This window comes from Pristiophorus japonicus, unplaced genomic scaffold (assembly GCF_044704955.1).
Source record: "Pristiophorus japonicus isolate sPriJap1 unplaced genomic scaffold, sPriJap1.hap1 HAP1_SCAFFOLD_175, whole genome shotgun sequence".
NCBI lineage: Eukaryota > Metazoa > Chordata > Chondrichthyes > Pristiophoridae > Pristiophorus > Pristiophorus japonicus.
This window is the reverse complement of record NW_027251434.1, coordinates 1,108,175-1,132,248: the sequence shown is the minus strand read 5'-3', so window position 1 is coordinate 1,132,248 and position 24,074 is coordinate 1,108,175. Positions and strand designations below refer to the sequence as shown.

At 57.3% G+C, this 24,074-nt stretch overlaps 1 protein-coding gene across 1 annotated transcript in view; it reads left to right on the top strand.

Moving 5' to 3' along the window:
* The window catches only part of LOC139243604 (spectrin beta chain, non-erythrocytic 4-like), a 532,459-nt gene that overhangs the window by 278,260 nt on the left and 230,125 nt on the right, over positions 1-24,074 (top strand). The window contains exon 9 of the mRNA XM_070870800.1: positions 519-805. Within this exon, the coding sequence (XP_070726901.1) occupies positions 519-805 (287 nt within the window). The remainder of the gene's footprint in view (positions 1-518; positions 806-24,074) is intronic.

The following is a 24,074-nucleotide window of genomic DNA, read 5'->3' as shown; positions in this document are numbered from 1 at the left end:
TACTGGTGGGATGATTGTTAATTACTGCCCATGAACCTCTCTGGCTGAGAACCTTGTCTGTTGCAAGTGTGGAGCCTCATTCCTTCAGCTTTGCAATTTTGTGGGGGAGATTTTAAAAATGTCAAATTTAAATTTTTGTATTTTCTTCTTACTTTTCCTTTGTCTCTCTCCACTCTCGTTGTCCCAATCTTTCTCTCCCTCTATTTCTCTTTCTGTCCCTGATTTAACTAATTCACCCTCCTTCTGTTTTTTCCTAAATCCTTTAATCCTGTTGGTTACGTACAGTCTGACCTCCGGGTTGCAGACTGTTGTCCCATTGCTCAGTGCAGTCCCTGATTGGCTGGGTTCGTTATCAACTTCGAGCAATTTACAGGGCAACACCATTTTGAGCTGAAAGGTGCGGGATCAAGCCGACCTCATAGCCAACACCGTGAGATGCTGTGCTCCAGCAAAATCTGCCTTTGATGTTCTTGAGCCACTGTGACTGGTCAACACTGAACCTCTCCCTCTCCCCACAGGGACGCGACTCATCGCTGTCCGCTGGGCTACCGAACGGAATTGATAAACTGCCCGAGAGAACCCCGCGACCAGACAGGCCGAGGGCGAGAGACAGACCGAAGCCCAGGAGGAGGCCCCGACCAAAGGATCCAAACCAGCCACCTGGGGAACCTCGTCGCTCTCGCTCCGCTCCGTCACCGCAGAACAGCGCCGCTGCCCCAGCGCCGATAACCCACACGGCCGAGCAGGAGGGAATCCTCGCACGCAAACATGAACTGGAGGCTCCCAATAAAAAATCCTCCAGCAGGTAACGTCGTTCACACAGCCTGAACCCCGGGATACTGTGCCTGAACCCCGGGATAGTGGGTCTGAACCCCGGGATAGTGGGTCTGAACCCCGGGATAGTGGGTCTGAACCCCGGGATACTGGGTCTGAACCCCGGGATAGTGGGTCTGAACCCCGGGATAGTGGGTCTGAACCCCGGGATAGTGTGTCTGAACCCCGGGATACTGTGTCTGAACCCCGGGATACTGGGTCTGAACCCCGGAATAGTGTGTCTGAACCCCGGGATACTGTGTCTGAACCCCGGGATACTGTGTCTGAACCCCGGGATACTGGGTCTGAACCCCGGGATACTGGGTCTGAACCCCAGGATAGTGTGTCTGAACCCCGGGATAGTGTGCCTGAACCCCGGGATAGTGGGTCTGAACCCCGGGATACTGGGTCTGAACCCCGGGATAGTGGGTCTGAACCCCGGGATAGTGTGTCTGAACCCCGGGATAGTGTGTCTGAACCCCGGGATAGTATGTCTGAACCCCGGGATACTGTGTCTGAACCCCGGGATACTGGGTCTGAACCCCGGGATACTGGGTCTGAAACCCGGGATAGTGGGTCTGAACCCCGGGATACTGTGTCTGAACCCCGGGATAGTGTGTCTGAACCCCGGGATAGTGGGTCTGAACCCCGGGATACTGGGTCTGAACCCCGGGATAGTGTGTCTGAACCCCGGGATAGTGTGTCTGAACCCCGGGATACTGGGTCTGAACCCCGGGATAGTGTGTCTGAACCCCGGGACACTGGGTCTGAACCCCGGGATACTGGGTCTGAACCCCGGGATAGTGTGTCTGAACCCCGGGATACTGTGTCTGAACCCCGGGATACTGTGTCTGAACCCCGGAACACTGTGTCTGAACCCCGGGATACTGTGTCTGAACCCCGGGATAGTGTGTCTGAACCCCGGGATACTGTGTCTGAACCCCGGGATACTGGGTCTGAACCCCGGGATAGTGTGTCTGAACCCCGGGATACTGGGTCTGAACCCCGGGATACTGGGTCTGAACCCCGGGATACTGTGTCTGAACCCCGGGATACTGTGTCTGAACCACGGGACACTGTGTCTGAACCCCGGGATACTGTGTCTGATCCCCGGGTTAGTGTGTCTGAACCCCGGGATACTGAGTCTGAACCCCGGGATACTGAGTCTGAACCCCGGGATACTGTGTCTGAACCCCGGGACACTGTGTCTCAACCCCGGGACACTGTGTCTGAACCCCGGGACACTGTGTCTGAACCCCGGGACACTGTGTCTGAACCCCGGGACACTGTGTCTGAACCCCGGGATACTGTGTCTGAACCCCGGGATACTGTGTCTGAACCCCGGGACACTGTGTCTGAACCCCGGTATAATGTGTCCGAAACCCGGGTTACTGTGTCTGAACCCCGGGATACTGTGTATGAACCCCGGGACACTGTGTCTGAACCCCGGGATTCTGTGGATCAGTCTGAACCCCGGGATACTGTGTCTGAACCCCGGGACACTGTGTCTGAACCCCGGAACACTGTGACTGAACCCCGAGATACTGTGTCTGAACCCCGGGATACTGTGTCCGAAGCCCGGGATACTGTGTCCGAACCCCGGGATACTGTGTATGAACCCCGGGATACTGTGTCTGAACCCCGGGATACTGTGTCTGAACCCCGGGATACTGTGTATGAACCCCGGGATACTGTGTCTGAATCCCGGGACATTGTGTCTGAACCCCGGGATACTGTGACTGAACCCCGAGATACTGTGTCTGAACCCCGGGATACTGTGTCCGAAGCCCGGGATACTGTGTCCGAACCCCGGGATACTGTGTCTGAACCCCGAGATACTGTTTCTGAACCCCGGGATACTGGATCTGAACCCCGGGATACTGTGTCTGAACCCCGGAACACTGTGTCTGAACCCCGGAACACTGTGACTGAACCCCGAGATACTGTGTCTGAACCCCGGGATACTGTGTCCGAAGCCCGGGATACTGTGTCCGAACCCCGGGATACTGTGTATGAACCCCGGGATACTGTGTCTGAACCCCGGGATACTGTGTCTGAACCCCGGGATACTGTGTATGAACCCCGGGATACTGTGTCTGAATCCCGGGACATTGTGTCTGAACCCCGGGATACTGTGGATCAGTCTGAACCCCGGGATACAGTGTCTGAACCCCAGGATACTGTGTCTGAACCCAGGGACACTGTGTCTGAACCCCGGGATACTGTGTCTGAACCTCGGGATACTGTGTCTGAACCCCGAGATACTGTTTCTGAACCCCGGGATACTGGATCTGAACCCCGGGATACTGTGTCTGAACCCCGGGATACTGTGTCTGAACCCCGGGATACTACTGTGCCTGAACCCCGGGATACTGGGTCTGAACCCTGGGATACTGTGTTTGAACCCCGGGATACTGTGTCTGAACCCCGGGATAGTGTGTCTGAACCCCGGGATACTGAGTCTGAACCCCGGGATACTGTGTCTGAACCCTGGGATACTGTGTCTGAACTCCGGGACACTGTGTCTGAACCCCGGGATACTGTGTCTGAACCCTGGGATACTGTGTCTGAACGCCGGGTTAGTGTGTCTGAACCCCGGGATACTGAGTCTGAACCCCGGGATACTGTGTCTGAACCCCGGGACACTGTGTCTGAACCCCGGGATAGTGTGTCTGAACCCCGGGATACTGTGTCCGAACCCCGGGATACTGGGTCTGAACCCCGGGATACTGGGTCTGAACCCCGGGACACTGCGTCTGAACCCCGGGACACTGTGTCTGAACCCCGGGACACTGTGTCTGAACCCCGGGATACTGTGTCTGAACCCCGGGATACTGTGTCTGAACCCCGGAACACTGTGTCTGAACCCCGGGATACTGTGTATGAACCCCGGGATACTGTGGATCCGTCTGAACCCCGGGATACTGTGTCTGAACCCCGGGATACTGTGTCTGAACCCCGGGATACTGTGTCCGAAGCCCGGGATACTGTGTCCGAAGCCCGGGATACTGTGTCTGAACCCCGGGAAACTGTGTCTGAACCCCGGGACACTGTGTCTGAACCCTGGCATACTGTGGATCAGTCTGAACCCCGGGATACTGTGTCTGATCCCGGGATACTGTGTCTGAACCCCGGGATACTGTGTCTGAACCCCGGGATACTGTGTCTGAACCCCGGGATACTGTGTCTGAACCCCGGGATACTGTGTCTGAACCCTGGGACACTGTGTCTGAACCCCGGGATACTGTGTCTGAACCCCGGGTTACTGAGTCTGAACCCCGGTATACTGTGTCTGAACCCTAGGCCGCTGAGACTGAACCCCGGGATACTGTGTCTGAACCCCGGGATAAAGTGTCTGAACCCCGGGATACTGTGTATGAACCCCGGGATACTGTGGATCAGTCTGAACCCCGGGATACTGTGTCTGAACCCCATGATACTGTGTCTGAACCCCGGGATACTGTGTCTGAACCCCGGGACACTGTGTCAGAACCCCGGGATACTGTGGATCAGTCTGAACCCCGGGATACTGTGTCTGAACCCCGGGGCACTGTGTCTGAACCCCGGGATACTGTGTCTGAATCCCGGAATACTGTGTCCGAAGCCCGGGACACTGTGCCTGAACCCCGGGATACTGTGTATGAACCCCGGGATACTGTGTCTGAATCCCGGGACATTGTGTCTGAACCCCGGGATACTGTGGATCAGCCTGAACCCCGGGATACTGTGTCTGAACCCCGGGATACTGTGTCTGAACCCCGGGATACTGTTTCTGAACCCCGGGATACTGTGTCTGAACCCCGGGATAGTACTGTGCCTGAACCCCGGGATACTGGGTCTGAACCCTGGGATAGTACTGTGCCTGAACCCCGGGATACTGGGTCTGAACCCTGGGATACTGTGTTTGAACCCTGGGATACTGTGTCTGAACCCCGGGATAGTGTGTCTGAACCCCGGGATACTGAGTCTGAACCCCGGGATACTGTGTCTGAACCCCGGGATACTGTGTCTGAACTCCGGGACACTGTGTCTGAACCCCGGGATACTGTGTCTGAACTCCGGGATACTGTGTCTGAACGCCGGGTTAGTGTGTCTGAACCCCGGGATACTGAGTCTGAACCCCGGGATACTGTGTCTGAACCCCGGGATACTGTTTCTGAACCCCGGGACACTGTGTCTGAACCCCGGGATACTGTGTCTGAACCCCGGGATACTGGGTCTGAACCCCGGGATACTGTGTCTGAACCCCGGGATACTGTGTATGAACCCCGGGATACTGTGTCTGAATCCCGGGACATTGTGTCTGAACCCCGGGATACTGTGGATCCGTCTGAACCCCGGGATACTGTGTCTGAACCCCGGGACACTGTGTCTGAACCCTGGAACACTGTGACTGAACCCCGGGATACTGTGTCTGAACCCCGGGATACTGTGTCTGAACCCCGGGATAGTACTGTGCCTGAACCCCGGGATACTGGGTCTGAACCCTGGGATAGTACTGTGCCTGAACCCCGGGATACTGGGTCTGAACCCTGGGATACTGTGTTTGAACCCCGGGATACTGTGTCTGAACCCCGGGATAGTGTGTCTGAACCCCGGGATAGTGTGTCTGAACCCCGGGATACTGAGTCTGAACCCCGGGATACTGTGTCTGAACTCCGGGACACTGTGTCTGAACCCCGGGATACTGTGTCTGAACCCCGGGATAGTGTGTCTGAACCCCGGGATACTGAGTCTGAACCCCGGGTTAGTGTGTCTGAACCCCGGGATACTGAGTCTGAACCCCGGGATACTGTGTCTGAACCCCGGGACACTGTGTCTGAACCCCGGGACACTGTGTCTGAACCCCGGGATACTGTGTCTGAACCCCGGGATACTGGGTCTGAACCCCGGGATACTGGGTCTGAACCCCGGGGCACTGCGTCTGAACCCCGGGACACTGTGTCTGAACCCCGGGATACTGCGTCTGAACCCCGGGATACTGTGTCTGAACCCCGGGATACTGTGTCTGAACCCTGGGACACTGTGTCTGAACCCCGGAACACTGTGTCTGAACCCCGGGATACTGTGTCTGACAACCCGGTATAATGTGTCTGAACCCCGGGATACTGTGTCTGAACCCCGGGATACTGTGTATGAACCCCGGGATACTGTGTCTGAATCCCGGGACACTGTGTCTGAACCCCGGGATACTGTGGATCCGTCTGAACCCCGGGATACTGTGTCTGAACCCCGGGACACTGTGTCTGAACCCTGGAACACTGTGACTGAACCCCGGGATACTGTGTCTGAACCCCGGGATACTGTGTCTGAACCCCGGGATACTGTGTCCGAAGCCCGGGATACTGTGTCTGAACCCCGGGATACTGTGTATGAACCCCGTTTTCTGTGTCTGAATCCCGGGACATTGTGTCTGAACCCCGGGATACTGTGGATCAGTCTGAACCCCGGGATACTGTGTCTGAACCCCGGGATACTGTGTCTGAACCCCGGGAAACTGTGTCTGAACCCCGGGACACTGTGTCTGAACCTTGGCATACTGTGGATCAGTCTGAACCCCGGGATACTGTGTCTGATCCCGGGATACTGTGTCTGAACCCCGGGATACTGTGTCTGAACCCTGGGACACTGTGTCTGAACCCCGGGATACTGTGTCTGAACCCCGGGTTACTGAGTCTGAACCCCGGTATACTGTGTCTGAACCCTAGGCCGCTGAGACTGAACCCCGGGATACTGTGTCTGAACCCCGGGATACTGCGTCTGAACCCCGGGATAATGTGTCTGAACCCCGGGATACTGTGTATGAACCCCGGGATACTGTGGATCAGTCTGAACCCCGGGATACTGTGTCTGAACCCCAGGATACTGTGTCTGAACCCCGGGATACTGTGTCTGAACCCCGGGACACTGTGTCAGAACCCCGGGATACTGTGGATCAGTCTGAACCCCGGGATACTGTGTCTGAACCCCGGGGCACTGTGTCTGAACCCCGGGATACTGTGTCTGAACCCCGGGATACTGTGTCCGAAGCCCGGGACACTGTGCCTGAACCCCGGGATACTGTGTATGAACCCCGGGATACTGTGTCTGAATCCCGGGACATTGTGTCTGAACCCCGGGATACTGTGGATCAGTCTGAACCCCGGGATACTGTGTCTGAACCCCGGGATACTGTGTCTGAACCCCGGGATACTGTGTCTGATCCCGGGATACTGTGTCTGAACCCCGGGATACTGTGTCTGAACCTCGGGATACTGTGTCTGAACCCTGGGATACTGTGTCTGAACCCCGGGATACTGTGCCTGAACCCTGGGACACTGTGTCTGAACCCCGGGATACTGTGTCTGAACCCCGGGTTACTGAGTCTGAACCCCGGTATACTGTGTCTGAACCCTAGGCCACTGAGACTGAACCCCGGGATACTGTGTCTGAACCCTGGGATACTGTGTCTGAACCCCGGGATAATGTGTCTGAACCCTGGGATAATGTGTCTGAACCCCGGGATACTGTGTCTGAACCCCGGGATACTGTGTCCGAAGCCCAGGATACGTTTCTGAACCCCGGGATACTGTGTATGAACCCCAGGATACTGTGGATCAGTCTGAACCCCGGGATACTGTGTCTGAACCCCAGGATACTGTGTCTGAACCCCGGGATACTGTGTCTGAACCCTGGGACACTGTGTCAGAACCCCGGGATACTGTGGATCAGTCTGAACCCCGGGATACTGTGTCTGAACGCCGGGATACTGTGTCTGATCCCGGGATACTGTGTCTATACCCCGGGACACTGTGTCTGAACCCCGGGATACTGTGTCCGAAGCCCGGGATACTGTGTCCGAAGCCCGGGATACTGTGTCTGAACCCCGGGATACTGTGTATGAACCCCGGGATACTGTGTCTGAATCCCGGGACATTGTGTCTGAACCCCGGGATACTGTGGATCAGTCTGAACCCCGGGATACTGTGTCTGAACCCCGGGATACTGTGTCTGAACCCCGGGATACTGTGTCTGAACCCCGGGACACTGTGTCTGAACCCTGGCATACTGTGGATCAGTCTGAACCCCGGGCTCCTGTGTCTGAACCCCGGGATACTGTGTCTGATCCCGGGATACTGTGTCTGAACCCCGGGACACTGTGTCTGAACACCGGGATACTGTGTCTGAACCCCGGGATACTGTGTCTGAACCCCGGGATACTGTGTCTGAACCCCGGTATACTGTGTCTGAACCTCGGGATACTGTGTCTGAACCCTGGGATACTGTGTCTGAACCCCGGGATACTGTGTCTGAACCCTGGGACACTGTGTCTGAACCCCGGGATACTGTGTCTGAACCCCGGGTTACTGAGTCTGAACCCCTGTATACTGTGTCTGAACCCTAGGCCACTGAGACTGAACCCCGGGATACTGTGTCTGAACCCCGGGATACTGTGTCTGAACCCCGGGATACTGTGTCTGATCCCGGGACACTGTGTCTGAACCCCGGGACACTGTGTCTGAACCCGGGGACACTGTGTCTGAACCCCGGGACACTGTGTCTGAACCCCAGGATACTGTGTCTGAACTTCGGGATACTGTGTCTGAACCCCGGGATATTGTGTCTGAACCCCGGGATAGCGTGCCTGAACCCCGAGATACTGTGTTTGAACCCCGGGATACTGGGTCTGAACCCCGGGATACTGGGTCTGAACCCCGGGATACTGGGACTGAACCACGGGGATACTGTGTCTGAACCCCGGGATACTGTGTCTGAACCCCGGGACAGTGTGTCTGAACCCCGGGATACTGTGTCTGAAGCCCAGGATACTGTGTCTGAACCCCGGGATACTGTGCCTGAACCCCGGGATACTGTGCCTGAACCCCGGGATAGTGTGTCTGAACCCCGGGATACTGTGTCTGAACCCCGGGACACGGTGTGTGAACCCCGGGATACTGTGTCTGAACCACGGGATACTGTGTCTGAACCCCGAGATACTGTGTCTGAACCCCGGGATACTGTGTCTGAACCCCGGGATAATACTGTGCCTGAACCCCGGGATACTGTGTCTGAACCCCGGGATACTGGGTCTGAACCCGGGATACTGTGTCTGAACCCCGGGATACTGGGTCTGAACCCCGGGATACTGTGTCTGAACCCCGGGATACTGTGTCTGAACCCCGGGATAGTGTGCCTGAACCCCGGGATAGTGTGCCTGAACCCCGGGATACTGTGTTTGAACCCCGGGTTACTGTGTTTGAACCCCGGGATACTGGGACTGACCCCCGGGATAGTGTGCCTGACCCCCGGGATAGTGTGCCTGAACCCCGGGATACTGTGTCTGAACCCCGGGATAGTGTGTCTGAACCCCGGGATACTGTGTCTGAACCCCGGGATACTGTGTCTGAACCCCGGGATACTGTGCCTGAACCCCGGGATACTGTGCCTGAACCCCGGGATACTGTGTCTGAACCCCGGGATACTGGGTCTGAACCCGGGGATACTGGGACTGAACCCCGGGATACTGTGTCTGAACCACGGGATAGTGTGCCTGAACCCCGGGATACTGTGTCTGAACACCGGGATACTGTGTCTGAACCCCGGGATACTGTGTCTGAACCCCGGGATACTGTGTCTGAACCCCGGTATACTGTGTCTGAACCTCGGGATACTGTGTCTGAACCCTGGGATACTGTGTCTGAACCCCGGGATACTGTGTCTGAACCCTGGGACACTGTGTCTGAACCCCGGGATACTGTGTCTGAACCCTGGGTTACTGAGTCTGAACCCCTGTATACTGTGTCTGAACCCTAGGCCACTGAGACTGAACCCCGGGATACTGTGTCTGAACCCCGGGATACTGTGTCTGAACCCCGGGATACTGTGTCTGATCCCGGGACACTGTGTCTGAACCCCGGGACACTGTGTCTGAACCCGGGGACACTGTGTCTGAACCCCGGGACACTGTGTCCGAACCCCAGGATACTGTGTCTGAACTTCGGGATACTGTGTCTGAACCCCGGGATATTGTGTCTGAACCCCGGGATAGCGTGCCTGAACCCCGAGATACTGTGTTTGAACCCCGGGATACTGGGTCTGAACCCCGGGATACTGGGTCTGAACCCGGGATACTGGGACTGAACCACGGGGATACTGTGTCTGAACCCCGGGATACTGTGTCTGAACCCCGGGACACTGTGTCTGAACCCCGGGATACTGTGTCTGAAGCCCAGGATACTGTGTCTGAACCCCGGGATACTGTGCCTGAACCCCGGGATACTGTGCCTGAACCCCGGGATAGTGTGTCTGAACCCCGGGATACTGTGTCTGAACCCCGGGACACGGTGTGTGAACCCCGGGATACTGTGTCTGAACCACGGGATACTGTGTCTGAACCCCGAGATACTGTGTCTGAACCCCGGGATACTGTGTCTGAACCCCGGGATAATACTGTGCCTGAACCCCGGGATACTGTGTCTGAACCCCGGGATACTGGGTCTGAACCCGGGATACTGTGTCTGAACCCCGGGATACTGGGTCTGAACCCCGGGATACTGTGTCTGAACCCCGGGATACTGTGTCTGAACCCCGGGATAGTGTGCCTGAACCCCGGGATAGTGTGCCTGAACCCCGGGATACTGTGTTTGAACCCCGGGATACTGTGTTTGAACCCCGGGATACTGGGACTGACCCCCGGGATAGTGTGCCTGACCCCCGGGATAGTGTGCCTGAACCCCGGGATACTGTGTCTGAACCCCGGGATAGTGTGTCTGAACCCCGGGATACTGTGTCTGAACCCCGGGATACTGTGTCTGAACCCCGGGATACTGTGTCTGAACCCCGGGATACTGTGCCTGAACCCCGGGATACTGTGCCTGAACCCCGGGATACTGTGTCTGAACCCCGGGATACTGGGTCTGAACCCGGGGATACTGGGACTGAACCCCGGGATACTGTGTCTGAACCACGGGATAGTGTGCCTGAACCCCGGGATACTGTGCCTGAACCCCGGGATAGTGTGTCTGAACCCCGGGATAGTGTGTCTGAACCCCGGGATACTGTGTCTGAACCCCGGGATACTGTGTCGGAACCCCGGGATACTGGGTCTGAACCCGGGGATACTGGGTCTGAACCACGGGATACTGTGTCTGAACCCCGGGATAATGTGTCTGAACCCCGGGACACTGTGTCTGAACCCCGGGATACTGTGTCTGAAGCCCAGGATACTGTGCCTGAACACTGGGATACTGTGCCTGAACCCCGGGATAGTGTGCCTGAACCCCGGGACACTGTGTCTGAACCCCGGGACACTGTGTCTGAACCCCGGGATACTGTGGCTGAACCCCGGGATACTGTGTCTGAACCTCGGGATACTGTGTCTGAACCCCGAGATACTGTGTCTGAACCCCGGGATACTGGGTCTGAACCCCGGGATACTGTGTCTGAACCCCGGGATAGTACTGTGCCTGAACCCCGGGATACTGTGTCTGAACCCCGGGATACTGTGTCTGAATCCCGGGATACTGTGGATCAGTCTGAACCCCGGGATACTGTGTCTGAACCCCGGAACACTGTGACTGAACCCCGGGATACTGTGTCTGAAACCCGGGATACTGTGTCTGAACCCCGGGATACTGTGTTTGAACCCCGGGATACTGTGTTTGAACCCCGGGATACTGTGTATGAACCCCGGGATACTGTGTCTGAATCCCGGGACATTGTGTCTGAACCCCGGGATACTGTGGATCAGTCTGAACCCCGGGATACTGTGTCTGAACCCCGGGTTACTGTGTCTGAACCCTGGGATACTGTGTCTGAACCCCGGAACACTGTGTCTGAACCCTGGCATACTGTGGATCAGTCTGAACCCCGGGCTACTGTGTCTGAACCCCGGGATACTGTGTCTGATCCCAGGATACTGTGTCTGAACCCCGGCAGACTGAGTCTGAACCCCGGGATACTGTGTCTGAACCCCGGGATACTGTGTCTGAACCCCGGGATACTGTGTCTGAACCCCGGGATACTGTGTCTGAACCCTGGGATACTGTGTCTGAACCCCGGGATACTGTGTCTGAACCCCGGGGTACTGAGTCTGAACCCCGGGAGACTGTGTCTGAACCCCGGGAGACTGTGTCTGAACCCCGGGAGACTGTGTCTGAAGCCCGGGAGACTGTGTCTGAAGCCCGGGAGACTGTGTCTGAACCCCGGGAGACTGTGTCTGAACCCCGGGATACTGTGTATGAACCCCAGGATACTGTGTCTGAACCCCGGGATAGTGTGTCTGAACCCCGGGATAGTGTGTCTGAACCCCGGGATAGTGTGTCTGAACCCCGGGATAGTGTGTCTGAACCCCGGGATAGTGTGTCTGAACCCCGGGATAGTGTGTCTGAACCCCGGGATACTGTGTCTGAACCCCGGGACACTGGGTCTGAACCCCGGGACACTGGGTCTGAACCCCGGGATACTGTGTCTGAACCCCGCGATATTGTGTCTGAACCCCGGGATACTGTGTCTGAACCCCGGGACACTGTGTCTGAACCCCGGGATAGTGTGCCTGAACCCCGGGATAGTGTGCCTGAACCCCAGGATAGTGTGTCTGAACCCCGGGATACTGTGTCTGAACACCGGGATACTGGGTCTGAACCCCGGGATACTGTGTCTGAACACCGGGATAGTGTGTCTGAACCCCAGGATAGTGTGTCTGAACCCCGGGATACTGTGTCTGAACCCCGGGATAGTGTGCCTGAACCCCGAGATACTGGGTCTGAACCCCGGGATACTGGGTCTGAACCCCGGGATACTGGGACTGAACCACGGGATACTGTGTCTGAACCCCGGGATACTGTGCCTGAACCCCGGGATACTGTGCCTGAACCCCGGGATAGTGTGCCTGAACCCCGGGATAGTGTGTCTGAACCCCGGGACACGATGTGTGAACCCCGGGACACAGTGTGTGAACCCCGGGATACCGTGTCTGAACCACGGGATACTGTGTCTGAACCCCGAGATACTGTGTCTGAACCCCGGGCTAATACTGTGCCTGAACCCCGGGATACTGTGTCTGAACCCCGGGATACTGTGTCTGAACCCCGGGATACTGGGTCTGAACCCGGGATACTGTGTCTGAACCCCGGGATACTGTGTCTGAACCCCGGGATACTGTGTCTGAACCCCGGGATACTGTGTCTGAACCCCGGGATAGTGTGCCTGAACCCCGGGATAGTGTGCCTGAACCCCGGGATAGTGTGCCTGAACCCCGGGATACTGTGTTTGAACCCCGGGATACTGTGTTTGAACCCCGGGATAGTGTGCCTGAACCCCGGGATACTGTGTCTGAACCCCGGGATACTGTGTCTGAACCCCGGGATACTGTGTCTGAACCCCGGGATACTGTGTTTGAACCCCGGGATACTGCGTCTGAACCCCGGGATACTGGGTCTGAACCCGGGGATACTGGGACTGAACCCCGGGATACTGTGTCTGAACCACGGGATAGTGTGCCTGAACCCCGGGATACTGTATCTGAACCCCGGGACACTGTGTCTGAACCCCGGGATACTGTGTCTGAAGCCCAGGATACTGTATCTGAACCCCGGGACACTGTGTCTGAACCCCGGGATACTGTGTCTGAAGCCCAGGATACTGTGTCTGAACCCCGGGATACTGTGCCTGAACCCCGGGATACTGTGTCTGAACCCGGGGATAGTGTGTCTGAACCCCGGGATACTGTGTCTGAACCCCGGGATACTGTGCCTGAACCCCGGGATACTGTGCCTGAACCCCGGGATAGTGTGCCTGAACCCCGGGATACTGTGTCTGAACACCGGGACACGGTGTGTGAACCCCGGGATACTGTGTCTGAACCACGGGATACTGTGTCTGAACCCCGAGATACTGTGTCTGAACCCCGGGATACTGTGCCTGAACCCCGGGATAATACTGTGCCTGAACCCCGGGATACTGTGTCTGAACCCCGGGATACTGTGTCTGAACCCCGGGATACTGGGTCTGAACCCGGGATACTGTGTCTGAACCCCGGGATACTGGGTCCGAACCCCGGGATACTGTGTCTGAACCCCGGGATAGTGTGCCTGAACCCCGGGATAGTGTGCCTGAACCCCGGGATACTGTGTTTGAACCCCGGGATACTGTGTTTGAACCCCGGGATAGTGTGCCTGAACCCCGGGATACTGTGTCTGAACCCCGGGATACTGTGTCTGAACCCCGGGATACTGTGTCTGAATGCCGGGATAGTGTGTCTGAACCCCGGGATACTGTGTCTGAACCCCGGGACACTGTGTCTGAACCCCGGGACACTGTGTCTGAACCCCGGGATACTGTGGCTGAACCCCGGGATACTGTGTCTGAACCTCGGGATACTGTGTCTGAACCCCGAGATACTGTGTCTGAACCCCGGGATACTGGGTCTGAACCCCGGGATACTGTGTCTGAACCCCGGGATAGTACTGTGCCTGAACCCCGGGATACTGGGTCTGAACCCCGGGATACTGTGTCTGAACCCCGGGATACTGTGTCTGAATCCCGGGATACTGTGGATCAGTCTGAACCCCGGGATACTGTGTCTGAACCCCGGAACACTGTGACTGAACCCCGGGATACTGTGTCTGAAACCCGGGATACTGTGTCTGAACCCCGGGATACTGTGTTTGAACCCCGGGATACTGTGTTTGAACCCCGGGATACTGTGTCTGAATCCCGGGACATTGTGTCTGAACCCCGGGATACTGTGGATCAGTCTGAACCCCGGGATACTGTGTCTGAACCCCGGGTTACTGTGTCTGAACCCTGGGATACTGTGTCTGAACCCCGGAACACTATGTCTAAACCCTGGCATACTGTGGATCAGTCTGAACCCCGGGATACTGTGTCTGAACCCCGGGATACTGTGTTTGAACCCCGGGATACTGGGACTGACCCCCGGGATAGTGTGCCTGACCCCCGGGATAGTGTGCCTGAACCCCGGGATACTGTGTCTGAACCCCGGGATAGTGTGTCTGAACCCCGGGATACTGTGTCTGAACCCCGGGATACTGTGTCTGAACCCCGGGATACTGTGTCTGAACCCCGGGATACTGTGCCTGAACCCCGGGATACTGTGCCTGAACCCCGGGATACTGTGTCTGAACCCCGGGATACTGGGTCTGAACCCGGGGATACTGGGACTGAACCCCGGGATACTGTGTCTGAACCACGGGATAGTGTGCCTGAACCCCGGGATACTGTGCCTGAACCCCGGGATAGTGTGTCTGAACCCCGGGATAGTGTGTCTGAACCCCGGGATACTGTGTCTGAACCCCGGGATACTGTGTCGGAACCCCGGGATACTGGGTCTGAACCCGGGGATACTGGGTCTGAACCACGGGATACTGTGTCTGAACCCCGGGATAATGTGTCTGAACCCCGGGACACTGTGTCTGAACCCCGGGATACTGTGTCTGAAGCCCAGGATACTGTGCCTGAACACTGGGATACTGTGCCTGAACCCCGGGATAGTGTGCCTGAACCCCGGGACACTGTGTCTGAACCCCGGGACACTGTGTCTGAACCCCGGGATACTGTGGCTGAACCCCGGGATACTGTGTCTGAACCTCGGGATACTGTGTCTGAACCCCGAGATACTGTGTCTGAACCCCGGGATACTGGGTCTGAACCCCGGGATACTGTGTCTGAACCCCGGGATAGTACTGTGCCTGAACCCCGGGATACTGTGTCTGAACCCCGGGATACTGTGTCTGAATCCCGGGATACTGTGGATCAGTCTGAACCCCGGGATACTGTGTCTGAACCCCGGAACACTGTGACTGAACCCCGGGATACTGTGTCTGAAACCCGGGATACTGTGTCTGAACCCCGGGATACTGTGTTTGAACCCCGGGATACTGTGTTTGAACCCCGGGATACTGTGTATGAACCCCGGGATACTGTGTCTGAATCCCGGGACATTGTGTCTGAACCCCGGGATACTGTGGATCAGTCTGAACCCCGGGATACTGTGTCTGAACCCCGGGTTACTGTGTCTGAACCCTGGGATACTGTGTCTGAACCCCGGAACACTGTGTCTGAACCCTGGCATACTGTGGATCAGTCTGAACCCCGGGCTACTGTGTCTGAACCCCGGGATACTGTGTCTGATCCCAGGATACTGTGTCTGAACCCCGGCAGACTGAGTCTGAACCCCGGGATACTGTGTCTGAACCCCGGGATACTGTGTCTGAACCCCGGGATACTGTGTCTGAACCCCGGGATACTGTGTCTGAACCCTGGGATACTGTGTCTGAACCCCGGGATACTGTGTCTGAACCCCGGGGTACTGAGTCTGAACCCCGGGAGACTGTGTCTGAACCCCGGGAGACTGTGTCTGAACCCCGGGAGACTGTGTCTGAAGCCCGGGAGACTGTGTCTGAAGCCCGGGAGACTGTGTCTGAACCCCGGGAGACTGTGTCTGAACCCCGGGATACTGTGTATGAACCCCAGGATACTGTGTCTGAACCCCGGGATAGTGTGTCTGAACCCCGGGATAGTGTGTCTGAACCCCGGGATAGTGTGTCTGAACCCCGGGATAGTGTGTCTGAACCCCGGGATAGTGTGTCTGAACCCCGGGATACTGTGTCTGAACCCCGGGACACTGGGTCTGAACCCCGGGACACTGGGTCTGAACCCCGGGATACTGTGTCTGAACCCCGCGATATTGTGTCTGAACCCCGGGATACTGTGTCTGAACCCCGGGACACTGTGTCTGAACCCCGGGATAGTGTGCCTGAACCCCGGGATAGTGTGCCTGAACCCCAGGATAGTGTGTCTGAACCCCGGGATACTGTGTCTGAACACCGGGATACTGGGTCTGAACCCCGGGATACTGTGTCTGAACACCGGGATAGTGTGTCTGAACCCCAGGATAGTGTGTCTGAACCCCGGGATACTGTGTCTGAACCCCGGGATAGTGTGCCTGAACCCCGAGATACTGGGTCTGAACCCCGGGATACTGGGTCTGAACCCCGGGATACTGGGACTGAACCACGGGATACTGTGTCTGAACCCCGGGATACTGTGCCTGAACCCCGGGATACTGTGCCTGAACCCCGGGATAGTGTGCCTGAACCCCGGGATAGTGTGTCTGAACCCCGGGACACGATGTGTGAACCCCGGGACACAGCGTGTGAACCCCGGGATACCGTGTCTGAACCACGGGATACTGTGTCTGAACCCCGAGATACTGTGTCTGAACCCCGGGCTAATACTGTGCCTGAACCCCGGGATACTGTGTCTGAACCCCGGGATACTGTGTCTGAACCCCGGGATACTGGGTCTGAACCCGGGATACTGTGTCTGAACCCCGGGATACTGTGTCTGAACCCCGGGATACTGTGTCTGAACCCCGGGATACTGTGTCTGAACCCCGGGATAGTGTGCCTGAACCCCGGGATAGTGTGCCTGAACCCCGGGATAGTGTGCCTGAACCCCGGGATACTGTGTTTGAACCCCGGGATACTGTGTTTGAACCCCGGGATAGTGTGCCTGAACCCCGGGATACTGTGTCTGAACCCCGGGATACTGTGTCTGAACCCCGGGATACTGTGTCTGAACCCCGGGATACTGTGTTTGAACCCCGGGATACTGCGTCTGAACCCCGGGATACTGGGTCTGAACCCGGGGATACTGGGACTGAACCCCGGGATACTGTGTCTGAACCACGGGATAGTGTGCCTGAACCCCGGGATACTGTATCTGAACCCCGGGACACTGTGTCTGAACCCCGGGATACTGTGTCTGAAGCCCAGGATACTGTATCTGAACCCCGGGACACTGTGTCTGAACCCCGGGATACTGTGTCTGAAGCCCAGGATACTGTGTCTGAACCCCGGGATACTGTGCCTGAACCCCGGGATACTGTGTCTGAACCCGGGGATAGTGTGTCTGAACCCCGGGATACTGTGTCTGAACCCCGGGATACTGTGCCTGAACCCCGGGATACTGTGCCTGAACCCCGGGATAGTGTGCCTGAACCCCGGGATACTGTGTCTGAACACCGGGACACGGTGTGTGAACCCCGGGATACTGTGTCTGAACCACGGGATACTGTGTCTGAACCCCGAGATACTGTGTCTGAACCCCGGGATACTGTGCCTGAACCCCGGGATAATACTGTGCCTGAACCCCGGGATACTGTGTCTGAACCCCGGGATACTGTGTCTGAACCCCGGGATACTGGGTCTGAACCCGGGATACTGTGTCTGAACCCCGGGATACTGGGTCCGAACCCCGGGATACTGTGTCTGAACCCCGGGATAGTGTGCCTGAACCCCGGGATAGTGTGCCTGAACCCCGGGATACTGTGTTTGAACCCCGGGATACTGTGTTTGAACCCCGGGATAGTGTGCCTGAACCCCGGGATACTGTGTCTGAACCCCGGGATACTGTGTCTGAACCCCGGGATACTGTGTCTGAATGCCGGGATAGTGTGTCTGAACCCCGGGATACTGTGTCTGAACCCCGGGACACTGTGTCTGAACCCCGGGACACTGTGTCTGAACCCCGGGATACTGTGGCTGAACCCCGGGATACTGTGTCTGAACCTCGGGATACTGTGTCTGAACCCCGAGATACTGTGTCTGAACCCCGGGATACTGGGTCTGAACCCCGGGATACTGTGTCTGAACCCCGGGATAGTACTGTGCCTGAACCCCGGGATACTGGGTCTGAACCCCGGGATACTGTGTCTGAACCCCGGGATACTGTGTCTGAATCCCGGGATACTGTGGATCAGTCTGAACCCCGGGATACTGTGTCTGAACCCCGGAACACTGTGACTGAACCCCGGGATACTGTGTCTGAAACCCGGGATACTGTGTCTGAACCCCGGGATACTGTGTTTGAACCCCGGGATACTGTGTTTGAACCCCGGGATACTGTGTCTGAATCCCGGGACATTGTGTCTGAACCCCGGGATACTGTGGATCAGTCTGAACCCCGGGATACTGTGTCTGAACCCCGGGTTACTGTGTCTGAACCCTGGGATACTGTGTCTGAACCCCGGAACACTATGTCTAAACCCTGGCATACTGTGGATCAGTCTGAACCCCGGGATACTGTGTCTGAACCCCGGGATACTGTGTCTGATCCCAGGATACTGTGTCTGAACCCCGGCATACTGAGTCTGAACCCCGGGATACTGTGTCTCAACCCCGGGATACTGTGTCTGAACCCCGGGATACTGTGTCTGAACCCCGGGATACTGTGTCTGAACCCTGGGATACTGTGTCTGAACCCCGGGATACTGTGTCTGAACCCCGGGGTACTGAGTCTGAACCCCGGGAGACTGTGTCTGAACCCCGGGAGACTGTGTCTGAACCCCGGGAGACTGTGTCTGAAGCCCGGGAGACTGTGTCTGAAGCCCGAGAGACTGTGTCTGAAGCCCGGGAGACTGTGTCTGAAGCCCGGGAGACTGTGTCTGAAGCCCGGGAGACTGTGTCTGAAGCCCGGGAGACTGTGTCTGAAGCCCGGGAGACTGTGTCTGAACCCCGGGAGACTGTGTCTGAACCCCGGGAGACTGTGTCTGAACCCCGGGATACTGTGTATGAACCCCGGGATACTGTGGATCAGTCTGAACCCCGGGATAGTGTGTCTCAACCCCGGGATAGTGTGTCTGAACCCTGGGATAGTGTGTCTCAACCCCGGGATAGTGTGTCTGAACCCCGGGATAGTGTGTCTGAACCCCGGGATAGTGTGTCTGAACCCCGGGATAGTGTGTCTGAACCCCGGGATAGTGTGTCTGAACCCCGGGATAGTGTGTCTGAACCCCGGGATAGTGTGTCTGAACCCCGGGATACTGTGTCTGAACCCCGGGATACTGTGTCTGAACCCCGGGACACTGGGTCTGAACCCCGGGATACTGGGTCTGAACCCCGGGATACTGTGTCTGAACCCCGCGATATTGTGTCTGAACCCCGGGACACTGTGTCTGAACCCCGGGACACTGTGTCTGAACCCCGGGATAGTGTGCCTGAACCCCGGGATAGTGTGCCTGAACCCCAGGATAGTGTGTCTGAACCCCGGGATACTGTGTCTGAACACCGGGATACTGGGTCTGAACCCCGGGATACTGTGTCTGAACACCGGGATAGTGTGTCTGAACCCCGGGATAGTGTGTCTGAACCCCGGGATACTGTGTCTGAACCCCGGGATAGTGTGCCTGAACCCCGGGATAGTGTGCCTGAACCCCGGGATACTGTGTTTGAACCCCGGGATACTGTGTTTGAACCCCGGGATAGTGTGCCTGAACCCCGGGATACTGTGTCTGAACCCCGGGATACTGTGTCTGAACCCCGGGATACTGTGTCTGAATGCCGGGATAGTGTGTCTGAACCCCGGGATACTGTGTCTGAACCCCGGGACACTGTGTCTGAACCCCGGGACACTGTGTCTGAACCCCGGGATACTGTGGCTGAACCCCGGGATACTGTGTCTGAACCTCGGGATACTGTGTCTGAACCCCGAGATACTGTGTCTGAACCCCGGGATACTGGGTCTGAACCCCGGGATACTGTGTCTGAACCCCGGGATAGTACTTTGCCTGAACCCCGGGATACTGGGTCTGAACCCCGGGATACTGTGTCTGAACCCCGGGATACTGTGTCTGAATCCCGGGATACTGTGGATCAGTCTGAACCCCGGGATACTGTGTCTGAACCCCGGAACACTGTGACTGAACCCCGGGATACTGTGTCTGAAACCCGGGATACTGTGTCTGAACCCCGGGATACTGTGTTTGAACCCCGGGATACTGTGTTTGAACCCCGGGATACTGTGTCTGAATCCCGGGACATTGTGTCTGAACCCCGGGATACTGTGGATCAGTCTGAACCCCGGGATACTGTGTCTGAACCCCGGGTTACTGTGTCTGAACCCGGGATACTGTGTCTGAACCCCGGAACACTGTGTCTGAACCCTGGCATACTGTGGATCAGTCTGAACCCCGGGATACTGTGTCTGAACCCCGGGATACTGTGTCTGATCCCAGGATACTGTGTCTGAACCCCGGCATACTGAGTCTGAACCCCGGGATACTGTGTCTCAACCCCGGGATACTGTGTCTGAACCCCGGGATACTGTGTCTGAAGCCCGGGAGACTGTGTATGAACCCCGGGATACTGTGGATCAGTCTGAACCCCGGGATAGTGTGTCTCAACCCCGGGATAGTGTGTCTGAACCCTGGGATACTGTGTCTGAACCCCGGGATAGTGTGTCTGAACCCCGGGATAGTGTGTCTGAACCCCGGGATAGTGTGTCTGAACCCCGGGATAGTGTGTCTGAACCCCGGGATAGTGTGTCTGAACCCCGGGATAGTGTGTCTGAACCCCGGGATAGTGTGTCTGAACCCCGGGATAGTGTGTCTGAACCCCGGGATACTGGGACTGAACCCCGGGATACTGTGTCTGAACCCCGGGACACTGGGTCTGAACCCCGGGATACTGGGTCTGAACCCCGGGATACTGTGTCTGAACCCCGCGATATTGTGTCTGAACCCCGGGATACTGTGTCTGAACCCCGGGACACTGTGTCTGAACCCCGGGATAGTGTGCCTGAACCCCGGGATAGTGTGCCTGAACCCCAGGATAGTGTGTCTGAACCCCGGGATACTGTGTCTGAACACCGGGATACTGGGTCTGAACCCCGGGATACTGTGTCTGAACACCGGGATAGTGTGTCTGAACCCCAGGATAGTGTGTCTGAACCCCGGGATACTGTGTCTGAACCCCGGGATAGTGTGCCTGAACCCCGAGATACTGGGTCTGAACCCCGGGATACTGGGTCTGAACCCCGGGATACTGGGACTGAACCACGGGATACTGTGTCTGAACCCCGGGATACTGTGTCTGAACCCCGGGATACTGTGTCTGAAGTCCAGGATACTGTGTCTGAACCCCGGGATACTGTGCCTGAACCCCGGGATACTGTGCCTGAACCCCGGGATAGTGTGCCTGAACCCCGGGATAGTGTGTCTGAACCCCGGGACACGGTGTGTGAACCCCGGGACACAGTGTGTGAACCCCGGGGTACCGTGTCTGAACCACGGGATACTGTGTCTGAACCCCGAGATACTGTGTCTGAACCCCGGGCTAATACTGTGTCTGAACCCCGGGATACTGTGTCTGAACCCCGGGATACTGTGTCTGAACCACGGGATACTGGGTCTGAACCCGGGATACTGTGTCTGAACCCCGGGATACTGTGTCTGAACCCCGGGATACTGTGTCTGAACCATGGGATACTGTGTCTGAACCCCGGGATAGTGTGCCTGAACCCCGGGATAGTGTGCCTGAACCCCGGGATACTGTGTTTGAACCCCGGGATACTGTGTTTGAACCCCGGGATAGTGTGTCTGAACCCCGGGATACTGTGTCTGAACCCCGGGATACTGTGTCTGAACCCCGGGATACTGTGTCTGAACCCCGGGATACTGTGTTTGAACCCCGGGATACTGCGTCTGAACCCCGGGATACTGGGTCTGAACCCGGGGATACTGGGACTGAACCCCGGGATACTGTGTCTGAACCACGGGATAGTGTGCCTGAACCCCGGGATACTGTATCTGAACCCCGGGACACTGTGTCTGAACCCCGGGATACTGTGTCTGAAGCCCAGGATACTGTATCTGAACCCCGGGACACTGTGTCTGAACCCCGGGATACTGTGTCTGAAGCCCAGGATACTGTGTCTGAACCCCGGGATACTGTGCCTGAACCCCGGGATACTGTGTCTGAACCCGGGGATAGTGTGTCTGAACCCCGGGATACTGTGCCTGAACCCCGGGATACTGTGCCTGAACCCCGGGATAGTGTGCCTGAACCCCGGGATAGTGTGTCTGAACCCCGGGATACTGTGTCTGAACACCGGGACACGGTGTGTGAACCCCGGGATACTGTGTCTGAACCACGGGATACTGTGTCTGAACCCCGAGATACTGTGTCTGAACCCCGGGATACTGTGCCTGAACCCCGGGATAATACTGTGCCTGAACCCCGGGATACTGTGTCTGAACCCCGGGATACTGTGTCTGAACCCCGGGATACTGGGTCTGAACCCGGGATACTGTGTCTGAACCCCGGGATACTGGGTCCGAACCCCGGGATACTGTGTCTGAACCCCGGGATACTGTGTCTGAACCCCGGGATAGTGTGCCTGAACCCCGGGATAGTGTGCCTGAACCCCGGGATACTGTGTTTGAACCCCGGGATACTGTGTTTGAACCCCGGGATAGTGTGCCTGAACCCCGGGATACTGTGTCTGAACCCCGGGATACTGTGTCTGAACCCCGGGATACTGTGTCTGAACGCCGGGATAGTGTGTCTGAACCCCGGGATACTGTGTCTGAACCCCGGGATACTGTGTCTGAACCCCAGGATAGTGTGTCTGAACCCCGGGATACTGTGTCTGAACCCCGGGATACTGTGCCTGAACCCCGGGATACTGGGTCTGAACCCGGGGATACTGGGACTGAACCCCGGGATACTGTGTCTGAACCACGGGATAGTGTGCCTGAACCCCGGGATACTGTGTCTGAACCCCGGGACACTGTGTCTGAACCCCGGGATACTGTGTCTGAAGCCCAGGATACTGTGTCTGAACCCCGGGACACTGTGTCTGAAGCCCAGGATACTGTGTCTGAACCCCGGGATACTGTGCCTGAACCCCGGGATACTGTGTCTGAACCCGGGGATAGTGTTTCTGAACCCCGGGATACCGTGTCTGAACCCCGGGACACGGTGTCTGAACCCCGGGATACTGTGTCTGAACCAAGGGATACTGGGTCTGAACCCCGGGATACTGTGTCTGAACCCCGGGATACTGTGTCTGAACCCCGGGATACTGTGTCTGAACCCCGGGATAGTGTGCCTGAACCCCGGGATACTGTGTCTGAACCCCGGGATACTGGGTCTGAACACCGGGATATTGGGTCTGAACCCCGGGACACTGTGTCTGAACCCCGGGATACTGTGTCTGAAGCCCAGGATACTGTGTCTGAACCCCGGGATACTGTGCCTGAACCCCGGGATACTGGGACTGAACCCCGGGATAGTGTGCCTGAACCCCGGGATAGTGTGCCTGAACCCCGGGATACTGTGTCTGAACCCCGGGATAGTGTGCCTGAACCCCGGGATAGTGTGTCTGAACCCCGGGATACTGTGTCTGAACCCCGGGATACTGTGCCTGAACCCCGGGATACTGTGCCTGAACCCCGGGATACTGTGTCTGAACCACGG